Raw genomic sequence first — 16,529 nt, 5'->3', positions numbered from 1 at the left:
GAGAAAGAGGAAGAGCAGGGTTTGACGTGTGGGTTATGCCATTAACCGATGCCCTACTTTCAATGAACAAATTTTTTTCTTTCATGTAGACAGTCACTAACATCGAGTATTGTTACCATGAACCCTTTGTTGGCTTTCCACATGATAAACCTTGTTAGCTTTCCTTCTGAAACATTCTGAGCACCTTGATGAGTCCCTGTTGTGTGGTGCCATGGAAACAGGATGAGGTGACATGATGTTGTATCACAGTATATTGGTCAGACCCAGGAAGGAAGTGGATGACTGTGTCTGGGATGATTGGATTTAATCTAAGAACATTCTGGAGCACATCTGATTTCACCCCAGACAACAAGGTTGTTTACTTGAAACGGCATGACTTTGTATAAAAAGGACAAATGAAAAAACTAGAGAATAAGAACGTTGATATGTATTCATTTCCCAAATTGATTCATATGCTGAGGGACAAGTCCCCTTGGTCAAATATCATTCATCATCCTCCTCACCAACACTGGTTAACCTCGATCTGTGTCTGTTTCTTGGTGTGACTTACAGCAAAACAGATCGAATAAACCGCAGTGTCTGTGTTGTCACTTGTCGTCTATGATCAAATCTACCACAACAGTCGATTTGGCTGCGGCCAAAGGCCAGGCTTAAGACCGTTTTGTAATGAAATCATAGAACGTGGCCTCATTTCTCCTTGCTGTCATGTTGTCTCCATGGCAGTCATGTGATCCTTTTGATCACATTTAGGAGATTGGATTGATCTTGATTGATATTTCGTGTGTTCTGTTGAATGTACCTCACATGCTATGGCCTGATATCTTTTTTCTATTTTATGGGCAACTCTACAAATACACCTTTCATTATGGTAATTCAACAGAACATTCTGGAAGGGACATTTAAAAAAATATTTTAATGAAAATATTTGGAGAAAATGTAGCAAAGGAAAAAAGGCATGGAGAAAAAGAGAAAGTGTGCCACCTCCCCATCTCAGTTGTTTAAGTGCAGATCAGAGTTCAAGCTAACTATTGACAAAGACTCTCCAATCAAGAGTCCACTTGGAGGTGTTGGTGCGTGGTGCGTGACGGAGGGTGTGAGTCAGTGTGTGTGTGTAAACATGTGTGTGCCAGAGGACGAGAGGTGGAGCGAGGGAGCCAGGGAGAGATAGGGACTCCGACCGAGTTAGCCAGTCACATTGATCCTGCGGCTCTTCTCGGTGAGCCTCCTCTGTCCTCCTCTCATTTGTATCAATCCCCAAATCTTGTTGCGTTTCTGCCATGGGTCTCTTCTTCACTCCGTACCCCACCCCTCATCCCCCCAAGGCGCTGATCACCCTCTTTCTTCCTCTGGATGTCTTAAACCTGTAGATGTGGACCAGTCTTTCCATCCGGCAGCAACATGAGGATTTGTCCTTCTTTCCACCCCTCCTTCCCCGGTCTCTCCCTCCTGCTGACGGCGTGTGTGTGGGTTGGGGTCGCTGGTGTCCTGGGGGAGGGCAGGAGACAGTGGCTGCATGCTCCCGGCCCGGACATCACTAACCAGAGCCAAGAGTTCCTCCAGGGGACCTTCCCTCCAGGCTTCCTCTGGGGCGCTGGCACCTCCGCTCACCAGACGGAGGGGGCCTGGGACCGGGACGGGAAAGGCGCCTCTGTCTGGGACCACTTCACACATTCTGGAACCTTCCGGGGTGTCCAAGGCGGTGCCGATGCTGCCGTTATGGACACGGCTGACGTGTCCAGCGACAGCTACGTTCGCTGGCAGGAGGATGTGCGGGCGCTTTCGTACCTGGGCGTGCGGTCGTACTCCTTCTCCCTGTCCTGGCCCAGGCTCTTCCCGGACGGAGACGCCTCGGCTCAGCCTCACTCAGGCGCAGTGAAGCACTACAGCAGGCTCATCGACCAGCTGCGGGAGAGGGGAGTGGAACCGGTGGTGACCCTCCACCACTGGGACTTGCCTCAGGCCCTGCAGGAGCGCTACGGAGGCTGGAGGAACCACTCCCTAGTGGGGCTGTTTGACAGCTACGCCGCCTTCTGCTTCCGGACGTACGGAGCTCGAGTCAGATACTGGATCACCATGCACAACCCCTACCTGGTGGCAGTCCAGGGGTATGGGACAGGGGAGCACGCTCCTGGGGAGAAGGGGGACCCCTCCGTACCCTTCATGGTGGCTCACAACCTCATCAGGGTGAGTGTTGCAGTGTCAGAAAGTCAGCGTGGGTTTGGTTTTCGTGGGGTGCAGGGTTGGCCAAATTTCATCTCACCAGCCTAAGCAATAATAGTACTAGTTTCTTAAAATAACAATGTAACATGATTTGTTGTTGTGCATTAGTTTCAAAACAGATGCATTGTTTGTACGGATATAAAAGTACTGACACTCTGTATGGGCGGTCTGCCTGACATTGAACTTCGGACGTTGATCAGCTGACATTAGTCAATGAGTCTTTGTGTCTCTCAAGACACACTCGAATATATGCTGATATATTGCATGAAATTGGCTTTAAATGTTGACATGAGTTGCTCTAAAAAAGGTTCGATTATTCCTATTTATTTATTTACTATCGCACACATCCTCTTGCGAGATTTTGTATTGATGTCCAATTAGACGTCACTGACCTCTGTGTAAAATAGATGTGTTAAAAGCTTTGGGTCAAAGCTCTGGTACAATAAGAGTTTTACTGCTACCTTTTTTATCAACAGTAAACATGACACTTGAGGAGACTAAGTGGGGGGGTTCAAAGTCCATGGCATCAGCACTTTTGAAATTGTGGGGCCACAGTTGACAGGATGTAGAGTACAGATAGCAGGATGTGGAAATAATATGTGTGACGTAAAAACTCCACCTACAGTACAGAACATGCTGTTTGCATTCCGGTCCAATGTGTGCACTAGGACTAGGTGTGTCTATGTTGTGAGACAGTGTGAGAGAGTGTGTTTTTGTTGTTCAGAGATGATTCTCTTATATTGACGTCTCGGGCCATGTGAATGATTATAAATCCAACGGGGGACACTTTACACTAAGGTTACATTTACTACCAGGTATCTACATAACAATACTTACTGTAGAAACATTGTAGGTAAATGGGAATTGCTCGGCAATTAAATGGTACTAAGTGTAATTGGTAGACAGTAGGTCATATCAAAAGTATAAGAAGGCATTGTATTGTGGAGAGGCGAAAGTAAATGTTTTAAAGGGGCCAAAACGAGATCAATGTTAAACACCCAATCTCCTCCATATCAAGTTTCACCTAAATTAATAATGAAGTGAAACTTCATAGCTGTTTCTATGTAACCAGTGTTGTTACCACAGGTATTACGTTGTAGTTACATGGTAGTTATTGTAACCTTAATAGAAACCTTTAATGTCTCGAACCACATAAAGATGTAATTAGATCCCTTTGAAGCTGATTATTTACAAGTGGTTCTTTATTTTCCAGGCTCATGCCAAAGCATGGCACACGTACAACACCCACTTCCGCCCAACTCAGCAAGGTCAGGTGTCCATTGTCTTGGGCTCCCATTGGATGGTTCCCCGACAAGACCCATCCAGGTTAGCCAATGTCGATATTTGTCAGCAATCCATGGAAGCGGTGCTGGGCTGGTTCGCCAGTCCCATCTTTGGGGATGGCGACTACCCGACAACCTTAAGAGCCAGGCAGCGGGGCCTCCTGCCAGTGTTCACCCCAGAGGAGAGACTCTGGGTGCGTGGAACAGCTGACTTCTTTGCCTTGTCGTTCGGGCCTAACAACCTCCGTCTGGACCGAAGCCTGGGCCAGTACAGGCAGACGGTGTCCCTGGACTTGAGAGGCTTGCTGGGATGGATAAAGAGGGAGTACGGGGGGCAGCTGAAGGTTCTGCTGGCCGAGGTGGGCTGGTTCTCCAAGGGGTCCGCAGGGAGGGAGGACACGGAGGCTATCTATGTGATGAAAACCTTCATCAACAAAGTTCTGAAAGGTGAGGTTTAGTTTGCGAAGGAGGGGTGAGAATGATGTGTGTTTGGATGTGAGTGTATCTGTCTGTGTGTTTGAATGGCACAGCGTGTCAGAAATAGGTTTTATTTTGCCGGTTTGTTCTCATGCTCTTCATTTCTGTCCTTCCAGCCATCGTGTTGGATGGTGTCCAGGTGTTTGGCTTCACGGCCTGGTCTCTGCTCGACGGTTTTGAGTGGACCTCTGGGTACAGCATTAGGCGGGGCCTGTTCTACGTCGACTTCAGCCATCCCAACAGAACCAGGCTCCCCAAAACCACCGCCCAGTTCTACAAGCAAGTCATCAATGACAATGGTTTCCCCGGTGACGAGACCCCCCAGGAAAAGGTCAAAGGTCGTTTTCCTTGCGACTTCCACTGGGGTGTGGCCGACTCCAGCCTGCAGGTGAAGGGAACAAGATTGAAGGGGGTAGGAGAGGAGGAGAGAGGAGGACAGAAGGAGATGAAAGGAGAGTGAGAGAGGAGGCTGGTAGAGATACAATATATAGAGAGCTTTTTCAAAAAACCCCGATTCTTTCTAAAACTATAAAAAATCGAATAAATGTAAATATACTCGACCTTTCTAAAAGAATCTAATAAATACATCCTTTTTCTTCCAGGTCCATTTACATCCCGTCTCCCCTCAGTTCACCGACCCTCATCTGTACAGCTGGAACCTGACAGGGGACGGCTCCCTGCGTCCGGTGAGAGGGGTGAAGCTCCTCACCCGGGAGCCCCAGTGTTCTGACTACCTGGCCATCCGGGGGCACCTCCGCCTGTTCCAGAGCACCGCCGCCTCCCACTACCACTTCGCCCTCAACTGGTCCCTGCTCCTGCCCCGGGGAGACCTGGCCAGCCTGGACACACAGGCCCTCAGGTGGACACTCATGAACCTCACAGGAGGACTATGGGAGAGGGAGGGACAGCCAGAAGGAGATCAAGTGACAGACAGACAAGCACATCCTTGTTCAATTTGGAATGTTTTGATATGTATTTCAGGTACTACCGGTGTGTCCTAACTGAGCTCCATAAACAAGGCCGGGAGGCCATGATCACCCTCTACTACCCCACTCAGAGAGCCCCTAATCTGGGCTTGCCCGGGAAGCTGCATGCCTCAGGGGGCTGGCTGAACCAGAGCACCGTAGAGGCCTTCCAGGAGTATGCCGCCCTCTGCTACCGGGAGCTGGGGCCCTGGGTCCACTACTGGATCACCATCAACGAACCAAACCGACTGGTGGATGTTTACCTCAGTGGAGAGGAGCAACACCTGGCTGCCCACAACCTCCTCCTGGCTCATGCTAAGGCCTGGAGGCTGTATGAGAAGGAGCACTCCAGCCAGCAGGGGGCACTGGTATCCTTGGCTCTTCACGCGGACTGGGCCGAGCCCGCCAACCCCTTCCTGGAGTCCCACATCGCTTCCACCCAGCGCTTCCTGTTGTTTGAGCTCGGCCGCTTCTTAGACCCGCTGCTGGGGGGAGCTAGAGAGGGGGCGAGGAGGGGGGAGGGGGGAGAAGGTGCGTACCCAGAGGAGATGCGGGCGTACCTGGAGGAGAGGGCTCAGCTGCTGGGGGTCTCGGCTTCCCCGCTGCCTCGCTTCACCCCGCAGGAGAGGGAGGAGCTACGAGGCGCCATGGGCTTCATCGCCCTGAACCATTTCACCACACGCCTCATCTCTCCACGCCCCTTCCCCGCTCCCCAGAGTCCCAACCCGCAGGAGCACCTGGGCCCAAACCATGACTGCCTGCTCCAGACCGACCCCACCTGGCCCTCCTCCAGGCCTGGTTCCCTGGGCCAGGCCCTGGTCCCCTGGGGCCTGAGGAGGGTGCTTGGCTGGGTGAGTCAGAGGTATGGAAGGGCCCTGCCTGTCATCATCACTGCCTGTGGGATAGATGACCAGGCGCCAGTTAATGACATCGTCAGGCAACACTACTACAAGAGGTACCTACAGGAAGCCCTCAAAGGTGAGGCTTGCTAGAACTCTTCTTACTGTGTTCCTCCCCACCAAACCACTATCTATCACTTCACTTTCAATTGCACTGCACTTGACCACAGTCAACCAGAGACAGTGGTCTCTGGTTGACCACTGTCGACCGCGGTGATGACCCAATCAAGCTTCTGTGCAAAGCTTCCTTTCTCTTTGATGTGCTCATAACAACCTTAATCAGTCTGTCTTTGTTTTTTTAAGTGTATGTGCGTGCGTGTTTGAGTGTGTGTATGTGTATGTGTGTCTGGGAGGTCAAAGCAGGCTGCTTAGGTGACATTTCCCAACTCGGTCTTATCTCTGTCCTGACTGATGTTCTTGTTTTTTATGAGGAACCTTTGAGATCATGATAGACTGTTCAAACGTGTAAAAACATTTTAGGCCTTCATGCATACTAGGGGGTAAAGAGCTTTTAGCTCTCTAGTTGTTTTCATCTGAACCAATGTTTAAACATGCAACAAATGATTTGGTTTTGTCATGATTTGGTTTTTTGAATATTTCCCAACATTTTGTGAAAGATTGAAAGATTTGGGGATGTGAAACTTAGCAAACAGCGTGGTATTCCAGAACAACACTTTAGAACAGATAAATGTAAACTATAAGAAACACACTGCAGCCTACGCAAGCCTGCGCATTAACCCGTGCCTGCCTGTCCCTGTTCATTGGTCTACTTCCTCTTCCCTCCAGCTCGTCAGCTGGATGGCGTCAACCTCGGCGGTTTTTACACGTGGAAGCTGCAGGATCGCCACGACGCCAAGTTCGGCCTCTTCTCCTCCCCTCAGCACCGGTCTAGACCTAAGGGCTCCGTCGCCGTCTACCGCCAAGTCATCGCGAACGCCACGGCGGCCTGCCTCGTGGGCGAAGCGCGGGCGACCTGCGACGTCTGCGCTCGGCTCTCGGAGAACAAGCCGCTGCTGTTCTTCGGTACCTGCCTGCTGCTCTCCGCCGCCATGCTGGCCACGGTCGCGGTGGCCGCCGTCCGGAGGAGGAGGACGGCGAGGGCGGGAGGGGGGAGGGTCGGGGGAAGGAGGGCTGGGGTGCCTGTGTGCCCCACGCCCCGCCGGATGACGTGTCAGCCGTGGGAGAAAAGGGGTTTGCAGCACATGGCAGACAGGATCCGAGTTGTCCGACACTAGAGTGGAGGTGGCACCTTTACTAGATCTTAACTTTTAAAGTCTGGTGAAGGTGGCTGACCTTGGGCCACAACAGTAAAACAGGCCAGGGTCAAAGGTTGTCTGACCTCGTTCCACTCCATTACCACTGGGACATAGCAGAAAACATGTCGCTTCATGATAGAGCTGAATGTGTGCAGATTTATCTGCACATATTACTTTTTATCTGCTCTTTTTGAACAGCGCAATCTTGGCTACTGTATGGATCTTGAAAAAGAGACCACCAGGTAGAATCCTCCTATTACAGCTTCGACAGTGAGAGGACCTCTGAATGAGATAAAGTTTGCCCATGACTATTATGACTTGATTAAGGACGAGATGCTCTGCTTGTCAACATCCACGATGGCTGCTTTTGTAATATACTGTAATATGATGATCGTGTAACTGTACTGTGAAATGCGGAAAAGAAATACGTCAGTAAGGATAGAAACGGCATATATGCTTCTGGAACAGTACATTTAATGGCTAAATATGGTGGTGTCTTGATTGTGTGATGTTGTTTGGGATGTGTTATTGAGGAAATTAAATAAACTACAAAAGACTATGACACCCCCTAGTGTGATTGTGGTGCTATAGCACTGGTCCAGGCATTGGGGCCTTGGGATTCATTATAATGAGTTACACCGTGGAAGATTATGTAACCAAGCCAATACATCTATGGTCAAGCTTTTCAGATCTTCTTACCAGCACAATAGGCTATCGCCCTGTAGTGGTGGAACCAGATATGGAGGATGACTTCTCTGAAATCGAATGAAGTCTGTTTTAACATTAAACTCTTGGTTCTACTTAACTTTCTGAATGTCTAAATAGTATAAATTATAAATACATAGGTCACTGAAGCTTGAACATTTAACACTCATAATATAAACTTGTTTCTTTAAGCTTTTAGTATTGCATTCAAAGTGAATCAGTGTTACTGACAACAAAGTGCATTTTCGTTGCTGAACATTTACTGTGACCAACGCATATCAACACAAAGAGTAACACCCCAGTTTCAGCCTCAGCTTCTATTGTTTTAAAACACTCTGGACCAAAACAGAACTACAACCAAGAAGTACAAAATATTTATTTAGCAAAGAATAGTCTAAATATAGAACAGGATTGACATGTTCATCCTTGAGTGAGTATTAATCATTTGATTTTTACTTAAAAAAAAATGTTTGGGGTGTTTATTTACTCTTTAAGCACGCCTCTTTATGGTCTTACAGTCACTTTCCTTTTCGTTTGACGAATAGGAATAATATTAGGGGAACACACACATACACACACTTTTATATTTACTGGCCAGTTTCTCCACTCCCCTCTGGCTTGCTCTTGTCTCTGCTCTTGTCCCGGGGCATGCGGCCCATGTTGTAGAACTCTGAGTTGGGCCTCATGTCCGTCAGGTGGGCCAGGCGGTTAGACATGGCGAAGAAGGCGGCAATGGCAGCAATGTCCCAGGCATCCTCACGATCGAAGCCCACTTCCTCAAGAGACAGGAAGTGCTGGTCGGTGATTGTATCGCTGCGACACACCGCCATGGCAAAGTCCAACATGGCGCGGTCCCTAGGGGACAGATCTGCATTCTCATAGTTCACTATCACCTGTGTGTGTGGGGGGGGGGGGGGGTGGGGGGGGGTGTGAAAGTGAGTGAGTGAGAAAGAGAGAAAGAAAATGACACAAAAAGAAAGACATGGCACATTAAATATTGAATTGACCAATCTAGAGAAAGACAAAAATGACAACTAACCTGGTCTGATAGTGTGGGTTTCTTGGAGTAGATGCGGTGCAATGCACTGTGGGATACGACGCAGTAGAGACACTGGTTGTGGATGCTGGTGGCGACCACAATGAGCTCCCGGTCTGCCTTCGTCAGTTGTCCTGAAAAAAGACCGGAGAGATACTCATCAACAGGACACAGACACACACAAACACAAACACACAGACACACACCTACCTGTCTCCTTGTTCATCAGCTCATTGTAGTAAGTGAAGAATGCCCTGAACTCTGCTGGTCGGTGTGCCAGGACTTTAAAAACATTAGGCAAAAATCCCCCCTTTCAAGAAGTAGAACAACAAACACGTGAGTCTATTAACATATTCACTACTAACTTCATAAACTCTTAGTTGGCCCAGAGGTCTCTGGTTACAGACGGTCTGTGTGAAGCACTTATACTGTGTAGGTGCTTCCCACCTTGGTCTCCACTTCCTCCATCAGCTCCACGATGTCGAATGGCAGGTCCTTCTTGTATGGCACCGGGTATCTGCTGATGTGCTCGGGAGGAGGTGCATCACTGGAGAACGGTCTTTGGGTCGCAGTAACAGCGGCCACGGCCGCTCTCTGTCGAAAGAGGCTGAGAGATGGCTGCAAAGAACGAGAAGTTTAACAGGTACATGCGTAAACACAAGAACATAGAAAGCTTAGCTCTACCTCATGCAAGGAGGTCAAGTGACACGAAAGGATTGTAGCACTTGCTAATATACATCCCTTCAAACTAAGTCAGTTGTCTTAGTACTCACATGTACCGACAGGTTAGTTATAGGCCTACTAAATAGTCGTAGAACTCTGCCACTCGCCATGACTTGATCTGTGTGTCGACTGTCAAGACTCGCGTTGTTGATTCCAGATTCTGGCTCTGAGGAGGAGCTAGTGGCTTAAACCGCCCAACCGTATTCTGGAACGGCAGTCACTCCTACCACTTGCACCTCCTCCTTCATGCACCCTCCCTCCTGGCCAATGGAGGGCGCGCTCACCGCCTGTACCGGAAACCACGTCATCGATCTGTTTACACTTTTCTGTGTCGCAGACGCACAACGAAGCGAGCTGGTACTAGACACATTTCTGGCACTTTGCAAAGGTTTTTAGCAATAGGCCTAGTTCACATTTAGTTGAATCGCAATGGGTGGCCATGGGGTTATGGCGAACGAGGAGTCTCTGGATTACTCTGTGCACGAAGCTTGGAATGAGGCCACCAATGTCTACCTGCTTGTAATTCTAGTTAGCTTCGGGTTGCTAATGTATGCAAGAAAGTAAGGCACTGTTTCTCCGAATATCTACCCAGCTCTTAACGTAACAGCTAACAGTATGAAAGGATGGCCAATTGTATAAATGTTTTGAATGACGTGTTGGCTGCTTCACTTGAATTGATAGCTCTACATTTTCTACATTTTCCTTTTGTTTATTATGTTTAAATGTTCACTGTATGCACCTGCCAACCAAAGTAAATTCCTTGTTTGTTACCACTTACTTGGCGATTAAACTCAATTCTGATTCTGATACTAACATGCTGCATTGAATGGAACTGTCTAAATAAAAGTCGCATTTAAATATGGTATATGCTATGGACATTACAATGCCATTCATACCATGCTTTAGAGATAGTTCTATAGTGTTATGGTATAGACTCCATTATGCATCACGTGTTCCGTAAGCGTCTGTAGTTTGAACCTTCTCAGTCCGACTTCAGAAAACATCTCTCTATCGTTGCCCTTCTAGGAACAAGAGGAAGATAATGCGGATCTTCGCCCTGCCACCCGCCGCGGGGACAACGACAGAGCCGAACTTCTACGACAACCTGAAGAAAGTTAGACTACGACAGCAGCTGGAAATGTACTCTCTCTGTGTGTATGACTACTGGACTTTTAGTGTGTTCCAAGTTGTATTACGAAGGTTGAAAGCCCAGCACTGTACCGCTTTTTCATCGTATCCTAAATGTATTTGATCTAAATTCTTCTGTTTTTGTTTTCCAGCCCGTAAGTTTGACCAACACCAGCAAAGCCAGAGTGACAGTGTTCAGCTCTCCATGGAATGACGCAGCAGGAAGACACATTCTGCATGACAGCACCGTATTTTCCACACTCTCTCTGTTCCCCTATTCAAAGTGAGGCAACTGCACCTCCCCACAGACTTATATGAACGTGGGTCGGTCTAAGCAGTAAGCAGGATGGAGTTTCTGCCTTATTTTGGTAGATGGACATTCTTTTGAAGAAAAAACTATGTTGGTCTCTATCTTCTTTTGTGTCAATCATAGTCACACTCATTATGGAGCCATGGATGTGTGGCCTATTGAGGGAAGGGAAAGGGAGTGTATGGCCTTTGGTAGCAATACTTTGAGTTGGTTGTATTAATTCAAAGTCTGCAGTGTATCTGTGAATGAAGAATTAAACATTTTGATGTTGGGTATATTTTGTTACACATTACTCTTTTTAAAATTCAAAATGTACTGCTAGATGTGGTCGTTTATAGTACTTAAATACGTATTTGGGTGTGCTCAAGCCTTCGGCGAGAGCACAACCTTTGTTCTCTCACATATATATTATTATTATTATTATTATTTTTATTTCTTTTTGCCCCCCTAAAACTCAGTCAATACTTGGCCTACATAGACAACGTAGGTGTCAAAAGTTTCGTCTTGGTAGCGATTGAGTTGCTTCTATTGGAATTTACGTTCCGTTGCATGGTTTAAGCGTAAGTTAAGTTTTTGTGGCGAAAAGTGAAGCTAACGGTGGCTAATTTGCTAGCCACAGTCACTGACGTTACTAACGTCACTGCGTCACTAACGTCACGAAAACACGCGTGACTACCTTTGCCAGAACATTCGTTTAGCATCTGTTAACTTGGGGGATAGCTAGGCTAACTATAGCTTTACTGCAAGGCAGCTGCAGAAACGCCACAAGAAAAGAGGCCAGGGTGATAACTATTTACTCATTTTACTTTGTGATATGACACACAATTGTGATGTGTAATGTACAATATAAGCTGATATTATTAAGGAAGTACATCTACTTTCGGAAACAGTAGTCTACTATTTCACTGAAGTATTAGCATCATGACATTAGCCTGTGTTGCCCGGGCAACACATACTACAGTGGTCTATGATGTATCTGTTTTCAATCGTTAAAATAAACATTCCTCACATATACATTTTCGTTATATGATTTATTCTGACATTAGTAAACGATTTGTTGGTGAAATTACCATTACCTGTGGTTTCAAACCAGTGTAGCTCACTGCAACGCTGTAGCCTACCCGAGACACTAGTGTGAGTAGCTAACAAAAACTCCTCAGCTGTTCAAGTCAAACGGTGACAGAACATGTTCGGCACTCCCCTTACTCAAAAGTCTTTCAATAGTTGAAACAATCTGACTACTAACCTGAACTTCATTGCCACAGCCTAAACTTTGTCAATCTGTTCATGAAAATAATTAATTTCAGCCTAAACCGTACAACGGAACGTTAAATCGAATTCAACCAACGCAATCGCTACCAAGACGAACACAGCAGTAGTCTAGTACTGTACTGTAGTAGTACAATTTACCGGGGCAGCTTCTCCACACAGGGCTATATCGCATTTTGCGTTGTTACTGACAATGATCGCTACCAGTGAGCTTTTTATGAATGAGCGATTTTCCACTAAATAAATGTCAAGCTTATTTACGTTTTTGGGGGCATATTTTCAGTTAGCAGATGGTACTGTTTGAATCGCGATTCTATCTTCTGCCGGTAAAGTCGTAGAATAATCTTCAAAGGGGGTTCTTTATTAATGAATGAATGCAATATGAGTAGGCTAAATGCCTGAAAATATCACGAGAAGGGACAACTTAAAAGGACGTTTAAGTCATAGAGATTAGGTCAATTTTTACACCGGTCTGCCAAATGTATTCGTTTTGATTCAGCCTGTCAGCTGCCTCTTGCAGGGGAAATGAGAAGACATCATATTTCATTCTACACTTCACTCTATTTTGAGTTGTAAATGAGCAGCAAAAAAAGGATGCTTTTAAATCTATGTAATCTTTATAAATAATAAGTAGGCCCGATGCATTTTTATATAAAATATACAGACCCCTGTGCAACCGACGCAAGCAAGCACACCCTACAATTTCCCCAGAAATTGTATCCTCTCTAGTTGTTCTTGAAATAGATATTTGTTGCCACCTAGTGGATTTTAGTATGACATGCTTTTATTGGATGACTAGAATAACCAATGGTAGTTTCAAATCTGAGAATAAAATCTGTAGTAAAATCTTTTTCTGTAGTATTTATGTCCAGTTGTTACCCTTCTCCAACCCTTGCTAACCAAACTTTTAATGTTCTGCTCTGCTCCATCTAAACGTGTCTCTTCGTGGAAGTTGTGCAGGGAGAAAAAATCGAACAAATCATCGTGTCCAGCATTTTCAATCATTGTCTGGTGCGTCTAGTCCTCAGATTGCTTGTTGGGTCAATGGTTGGACGATCTTGAAGGCGATATAGTTGCTAGGGGTGTGTCCCTGTGGAGCTGTCCTTGTCAGGTGCTGATGCACCTAGGCCTTTGTTGCCCCCAGAGCTGTCAATGGTTCTGATATGCCCTTAGTAGTTCACTGCTAGCCTCAGGGGCTGTCACAGTTAATAACTCTAAATGTTATCCTCCTCATGAAAACAAGTGAACGGGTGGAAAGTATTTTGCTTCATTTTACACTCTGACACCCGCCCTCCCCTTCTCCTTTCCTTGGAGTATTTTGCAATTATTCATTTCCCGCCATCTAATTTTACAGTTCTCAGAGCAGATAGTTTGATACTCCTGTGTGTGGGTGTGCGTTTCTGGATTTTTGTGGGATAGGGTAGGGGGGTTGGGAGCAGTGATTGAGGAAGGTGACATTTTACATCAGGGGCCTAGCAGAAAACGTCAGCCTCTAATCCATCAAAGAAATAAATAAAACATTAGTCAACGGAAAGCCGTGGCCCAGAAACACAACAAAAAAGAGGCCAAACAAATGCGAGTGGAAGTCCTTCGGAGGTAGCGTAATGGAAAAATGATTACTCCTTGCGGGCGAAGGAACAGCATGCTGATTAAACACATCAATACATCAGCGACCCCAGCGCACAGCCGCTATTCGTACCTCTTCCGATGTGTGTGCGTGCGTGCGTGTTTTGAATTGTGCCGGCCTACAGTTCTCGGTGAACTCGAGCACTGCTCTGCCGAGCTTACCCTGAGCTCTGTGGTGTATTGTCCTGATAATTGATAGTCACACTGGAGTGTAAGCTACCAGCGCTGATAAGGCCAGGGTTGGGAGACACCCCCCATCTTATTACACACTCTCCAACAGGTTATATTCTGGCCTTTAATTCTAACCCAATCACAGATCCATTTACATAAATATCAGGCTCTGATAGAAAAAAAGTTCCTGGGTAAATAGGAACATGTATACTACACAGTTATTAAATTCATGTCTGCCTTCTGTACTCTGTGGAGATTAGCAGTGAATCATTGAGTGCCTTTGGGTGAAGCTGTGCTATGTAGATGAAGAGGAGTAGCCAGCTCCGAAGGCTCCGATTGTTCAGTTCTGCAAAGTTCTAGAAGCTTGGAACCGCCAAATCAAAAAAGGGTTTCAGGAGGTAAAGGCAGGCAAAGCTGTAAAACTTTCCATTTTCATTATGAGTACTATTTTTTCTAATTTGATTGGTTGCATGTTCAAAGTCTGAAAACTGTGGTCTGGTGAGTGAGAATTGATGAGAAGCATTCAGTAGCAAAGAAATACAGAGTAGCACATCATTGTTCTTATATGAAACATTGGATGTGCAATCACAGCAAATATAAGAAATTCTGACTCCTTTTTTCCAGAATTTTGACATGACAATAAATTTGTTTTAAACCTTATTTCATCTGGTCTACTCATGTCCCATCAACAAGGAATTCCAGTTAAGTGCAAACAAAATTCTGACTTGGTCTCCTAAACCATAATTAAAAAACTTCCCATGATTAAATCAGGCCATTAGTAAGGTTATGAAAACAACGTTTAAATGTCATGGATACGATCTGACCAAATGTGATCCAGCTAATTCATGTCCTGATTCTTACACTGTTATCAGTGCCCCCGAGAAAGACATGTCATGTGGATCACCACTTAATTAGATAATGAGCTTAGTACATGAGCTTTTACAATTACTCTTGTTATCTAATTACCCAGTTACTCATTACGAGTGGTTTCATGTTTAACCAGTACTATCCCATTGAGAAACATTTTTCAGCACTAACATTAATCAATAGCTAATCTGAAGTAAATTGCTTGATTAGCAACGGACTAATGAGGCTGTAGGCAGACCAAAATGAGTCACCTGCGGTCTTTTTATGGGAATAGGAGCATTGAGAGAGAGAGTGAGTGAGAGAGAGTGAGAGAGAGTGAGAGTGAGAGAGAGAAAGAGAAAGAAAGAAGAGACAGAAGGCATGCGTGAAATGTGTCATTTTGGTTTAATACTTAAAACGGTTCCATCTCCAAACATACACAGCTCATTGAGTTCACCACATGTTTCTCCAGAGGAGAGACTTGGTGAGAGAGCACGCTGTGTATTCAGAAAACCCCCACAAAATGATAAATATAGATGTGGCTGGCACCTTTTTTGAAAAACATTTACCAGCTAATCAATAGTCTGCGTGTACGCATGTGTGTTTGTGTGTGTGTGTGCGACTGTATGCCTATGTAGGGGTTTTTGTCTGAGGCTAGCTGGGGGTGGTGGAAAAATTAGGCACACCTCAGTAGTTTTTAATATAGTTTCATAAGGCGTAATTAAAAAGAGTTTATCACTGGGTTTGGGATAACAGCAGCTCATCTCATACTGTAATGAAGCACTTGCATCCATGCAGAAAGCCATTAATAAACACCAGTCTGAAGGGGAGGAAGAGAGGGAAAGAGAGAAAGAGGGAGAGAAAAAAGAAGTGCGAGGGAGAGATATAGGGGTGGAGGAAGAAAGGAGTGGAGAGAGTGAGGGAGAAAGAGAGAAGGAAAGTGTGTGAGAGAGAGGTTGGGTAAGTGAGAGGTGCAAAGAGAAAGAGAGAGAGAAAGAGAGAGAGAGGAGAAGAGAGGAAAAGACCCAACAGCAATCTCATGCAGAGAGAGTAAGAAGACTCGACGATGGTAAACATCTCCTGCAGCGCTTAATGACATTTCTGTCTGTTTCTGATAGCAGGGGCCTTTATATATCATATGGATGAATGGAACCCTCTCTGTTTTTCTTCTGTTCTTGCCCTGCTACTGCAAGCTGTGAGGAAACCCTGAGAAGCAACACATCTCTCTCTCATCTCTCTATCTGCCACAAACCGGAACCAGTTCTATTTGAAAGCATATCATAAAAATAAATGACGATATAATAGATAATAGTGCTATCCTGTGTCATTTACTTAAGTGTAGTATATGCTATTCATTTCTACATTTTCTTTGAAGCACATAGTGTTCCACTGGTCTAATATACTAGCCTTCATTCAGAAATGTCAACTTACCCTGAATGAAGATCAGTACCTACATTAGACCAGTGGAAATCACCTTCCAAGCCTATCTTTTCAGACTATTCCTTTGGTTGGTGCACACAAGGTCTGAGTATCCCAATGAGCTGCTGTGTTACAGGAGGCAAACCCTCAGGTCCCAGGGGCCAGGGGCCAGCGGTGAACATGGCAGCCACTGAGA

The 16,529-nt window shown here is 45.9% G+C and overlaps 3 protein-coding genes across 4 annotated transcripts; 2 read left to right on the top strand and 1 right to left on the bottom strand.

Moving 5' to 3' along the window:
- The first annotated feature begins 1,254 nt into the window (after positions 1 to 1,254).
- On the top strand, positions 1,255 to 7,079 carry klb (klotho beta). Its single transcript, XM_067248206.1, has 6 exons — positions 1,255 to 2,184; positions 3,434 to 3,950; positions 4,097 to 4,368; positions 4,583 to 4,839; positions 4,962 to 5,923; positions 6,631 to 7,079. The coding sequence occupies exons 1-6, from the start codon at positions 1,399 to 1,401 to the stop codon at positions 7,077 to 7,079; spliced, it is 3,243 nt and encodes a 1,080-aa protein (XP_067104307.1). The 5' UTR covers positions 1,255 to 1,398.
- A 1,086-nt stretch (positions 7,080 to 8,165) lies between these two features.
- si:ch211-175m2.5 (uncharacterized protein LOC568697 homolog) lies at positions 8,166 to 9,733 on the bottom strand. 2 transcript variants are annotated; one of them, XM_067247918.1, is made up of 5 exons: positions 9,615 to 9,733; positions 9,271 to 9,459; positions 9,052 to 9,151; positions 8,845 to 8,975; positions 8,166 to 8,698 (listed from the first exon to the last, which is right to left on the bottom strand). In XM_067247918.1, exons 1-5 carry the CDS (start codon positions 9,672 to 9,674, stop codon positions 8,393 to 8,395), a joined length of 786 nt encoding a protein of 261 aa, XP_067104019.1. In that variant the 5' UTR covers positions 9,675 to 9,733; the 3' UTR covers positions 8,166 to 8,392. The 2 variants fall into 2 exon arrangements, with proteins under 2 accessions (XP_067104019.1, XP_067104020.1); XM_067247919.1 differs by having other exon boundaries at positions 9,289 to 9,459.
- Positions 9,734 to 9,902: 169 nt separating this feature from the next.
- smim19 (small integral membrane protein 19) lies at positions 9,903 to 11,371 on the top strand. Its single transcript, XM_067247860.1, has 3 exons — positions 9,903 to 10,124; positions 10,591 to 10,715; positions 10,845 to 11,371. Exons 1-3 carry the CDS (start codon positions 9,994 to 9,996, stop codon positions 10,904 to 10,906), a joined length of 318 nt encoding a protein of 105 aa, XP_067103961.1. The 5' UTR covers positions 9,903 to 9,993; the 3' UTR covers positions 10,907 to 11,371.
- The last annotated feature ends 5,158 nt before the right edge of the window (positions 11,372 to 16,529 follow it).

Source organism: Osmerus mordax, chromosome 12, assembly GCF_038355195.1.
Source record: "Osmerus mordax isolate fOsmMor3 chromosome 12, fOsmMor3.pri, whole genome shotgun sequence".
NCBI classification, from domain to species: domain Eukaryota; kingdom Metazoa; phylum Chordata; class Actinopteri; order Osmeriformes; family Osmeridae; genus Osmerus; species Osmerus mordax.
Note: the sequence above shows the minus strand (reverse complement) of the source record. Positions and strands in the feature narration are given on the sequence as shown.

What these genes read in the sequence shown, in the direction of transcription:
- klb (XM_067248206.1), top strand. Translation starts at nt 1,399, where the DNA reads ATGAGGATTTGTCCTTCTTTCCACCCCTCCTTCCCCGGTCTCTCCCTC. An exon ending in CTGGACACACAGGCCCTCAG is followed by an intron (nt 4,840 to 4,961) that starts GTGGACACTCAT and finishes TATGTATTTCAG; the next exon opens with GTACTACCGGTGTGTCCTAA. An exon ending in CCTACAGGAAGCCCTCAAAG is followed by an intron (nt 5,924 to 6,630) that starts GTGAGGCTTGCT and finishes TCTTCCCTCCAG; the next exon opens with CTCGTCAGCTGGATGGCGTC.
- si:ch211-175m2.5 (XM_067247918.1), bottom strand. Translation starts at nt 9,674, where the DNA reads ATGGCGAGTGGCAGAGTTCTACGACTATTTAGTAGGCCTATAACTAAC. An exon ending in TAACTAACCTGTCGGTACAT is followed by an intron (nt 9,460 to 9,614) that starts GTGAGTACTAAG and finishes CGTTCTTTGCAG; the next exon opens with CCATCTCTCAGCCTCTTTCG. An exon ending in AGGTGGGAAGCACCTACACA is followed by an intron (nt 9,152 to 9,270) that starts GTATAAGTGCTT and finishes ACTTCTTGAAAG; the next exon opens with GGGGGATTTTTGCCTAATGT.
- smim19 (XM_067247860.1), top strand. Translation starts at nt 9,994, where the DNA reads ATGGGTGGCCATGGGGTTATGGCGAACGAGGAGTCTCTGGATTACTCT. An exon ending in TTGCTAATGTATGCAAGAAA is followed by an intron (nt 10,125 to 10,590) that starts GTAAGGCACTGT and finishes TTGCCCTTCTAG; the next exon opens with GAACAAGAGGAAGATAATGC. An exon ending in GCTGGAAATGTACTCTCTCT is followed by an intron (nt 10,716 to 10,844) that starts GTGTGTATGACT and finishes TTTGTTTTCCAG; the next exon opens with CCCGTAAGTTTGACCAACAC.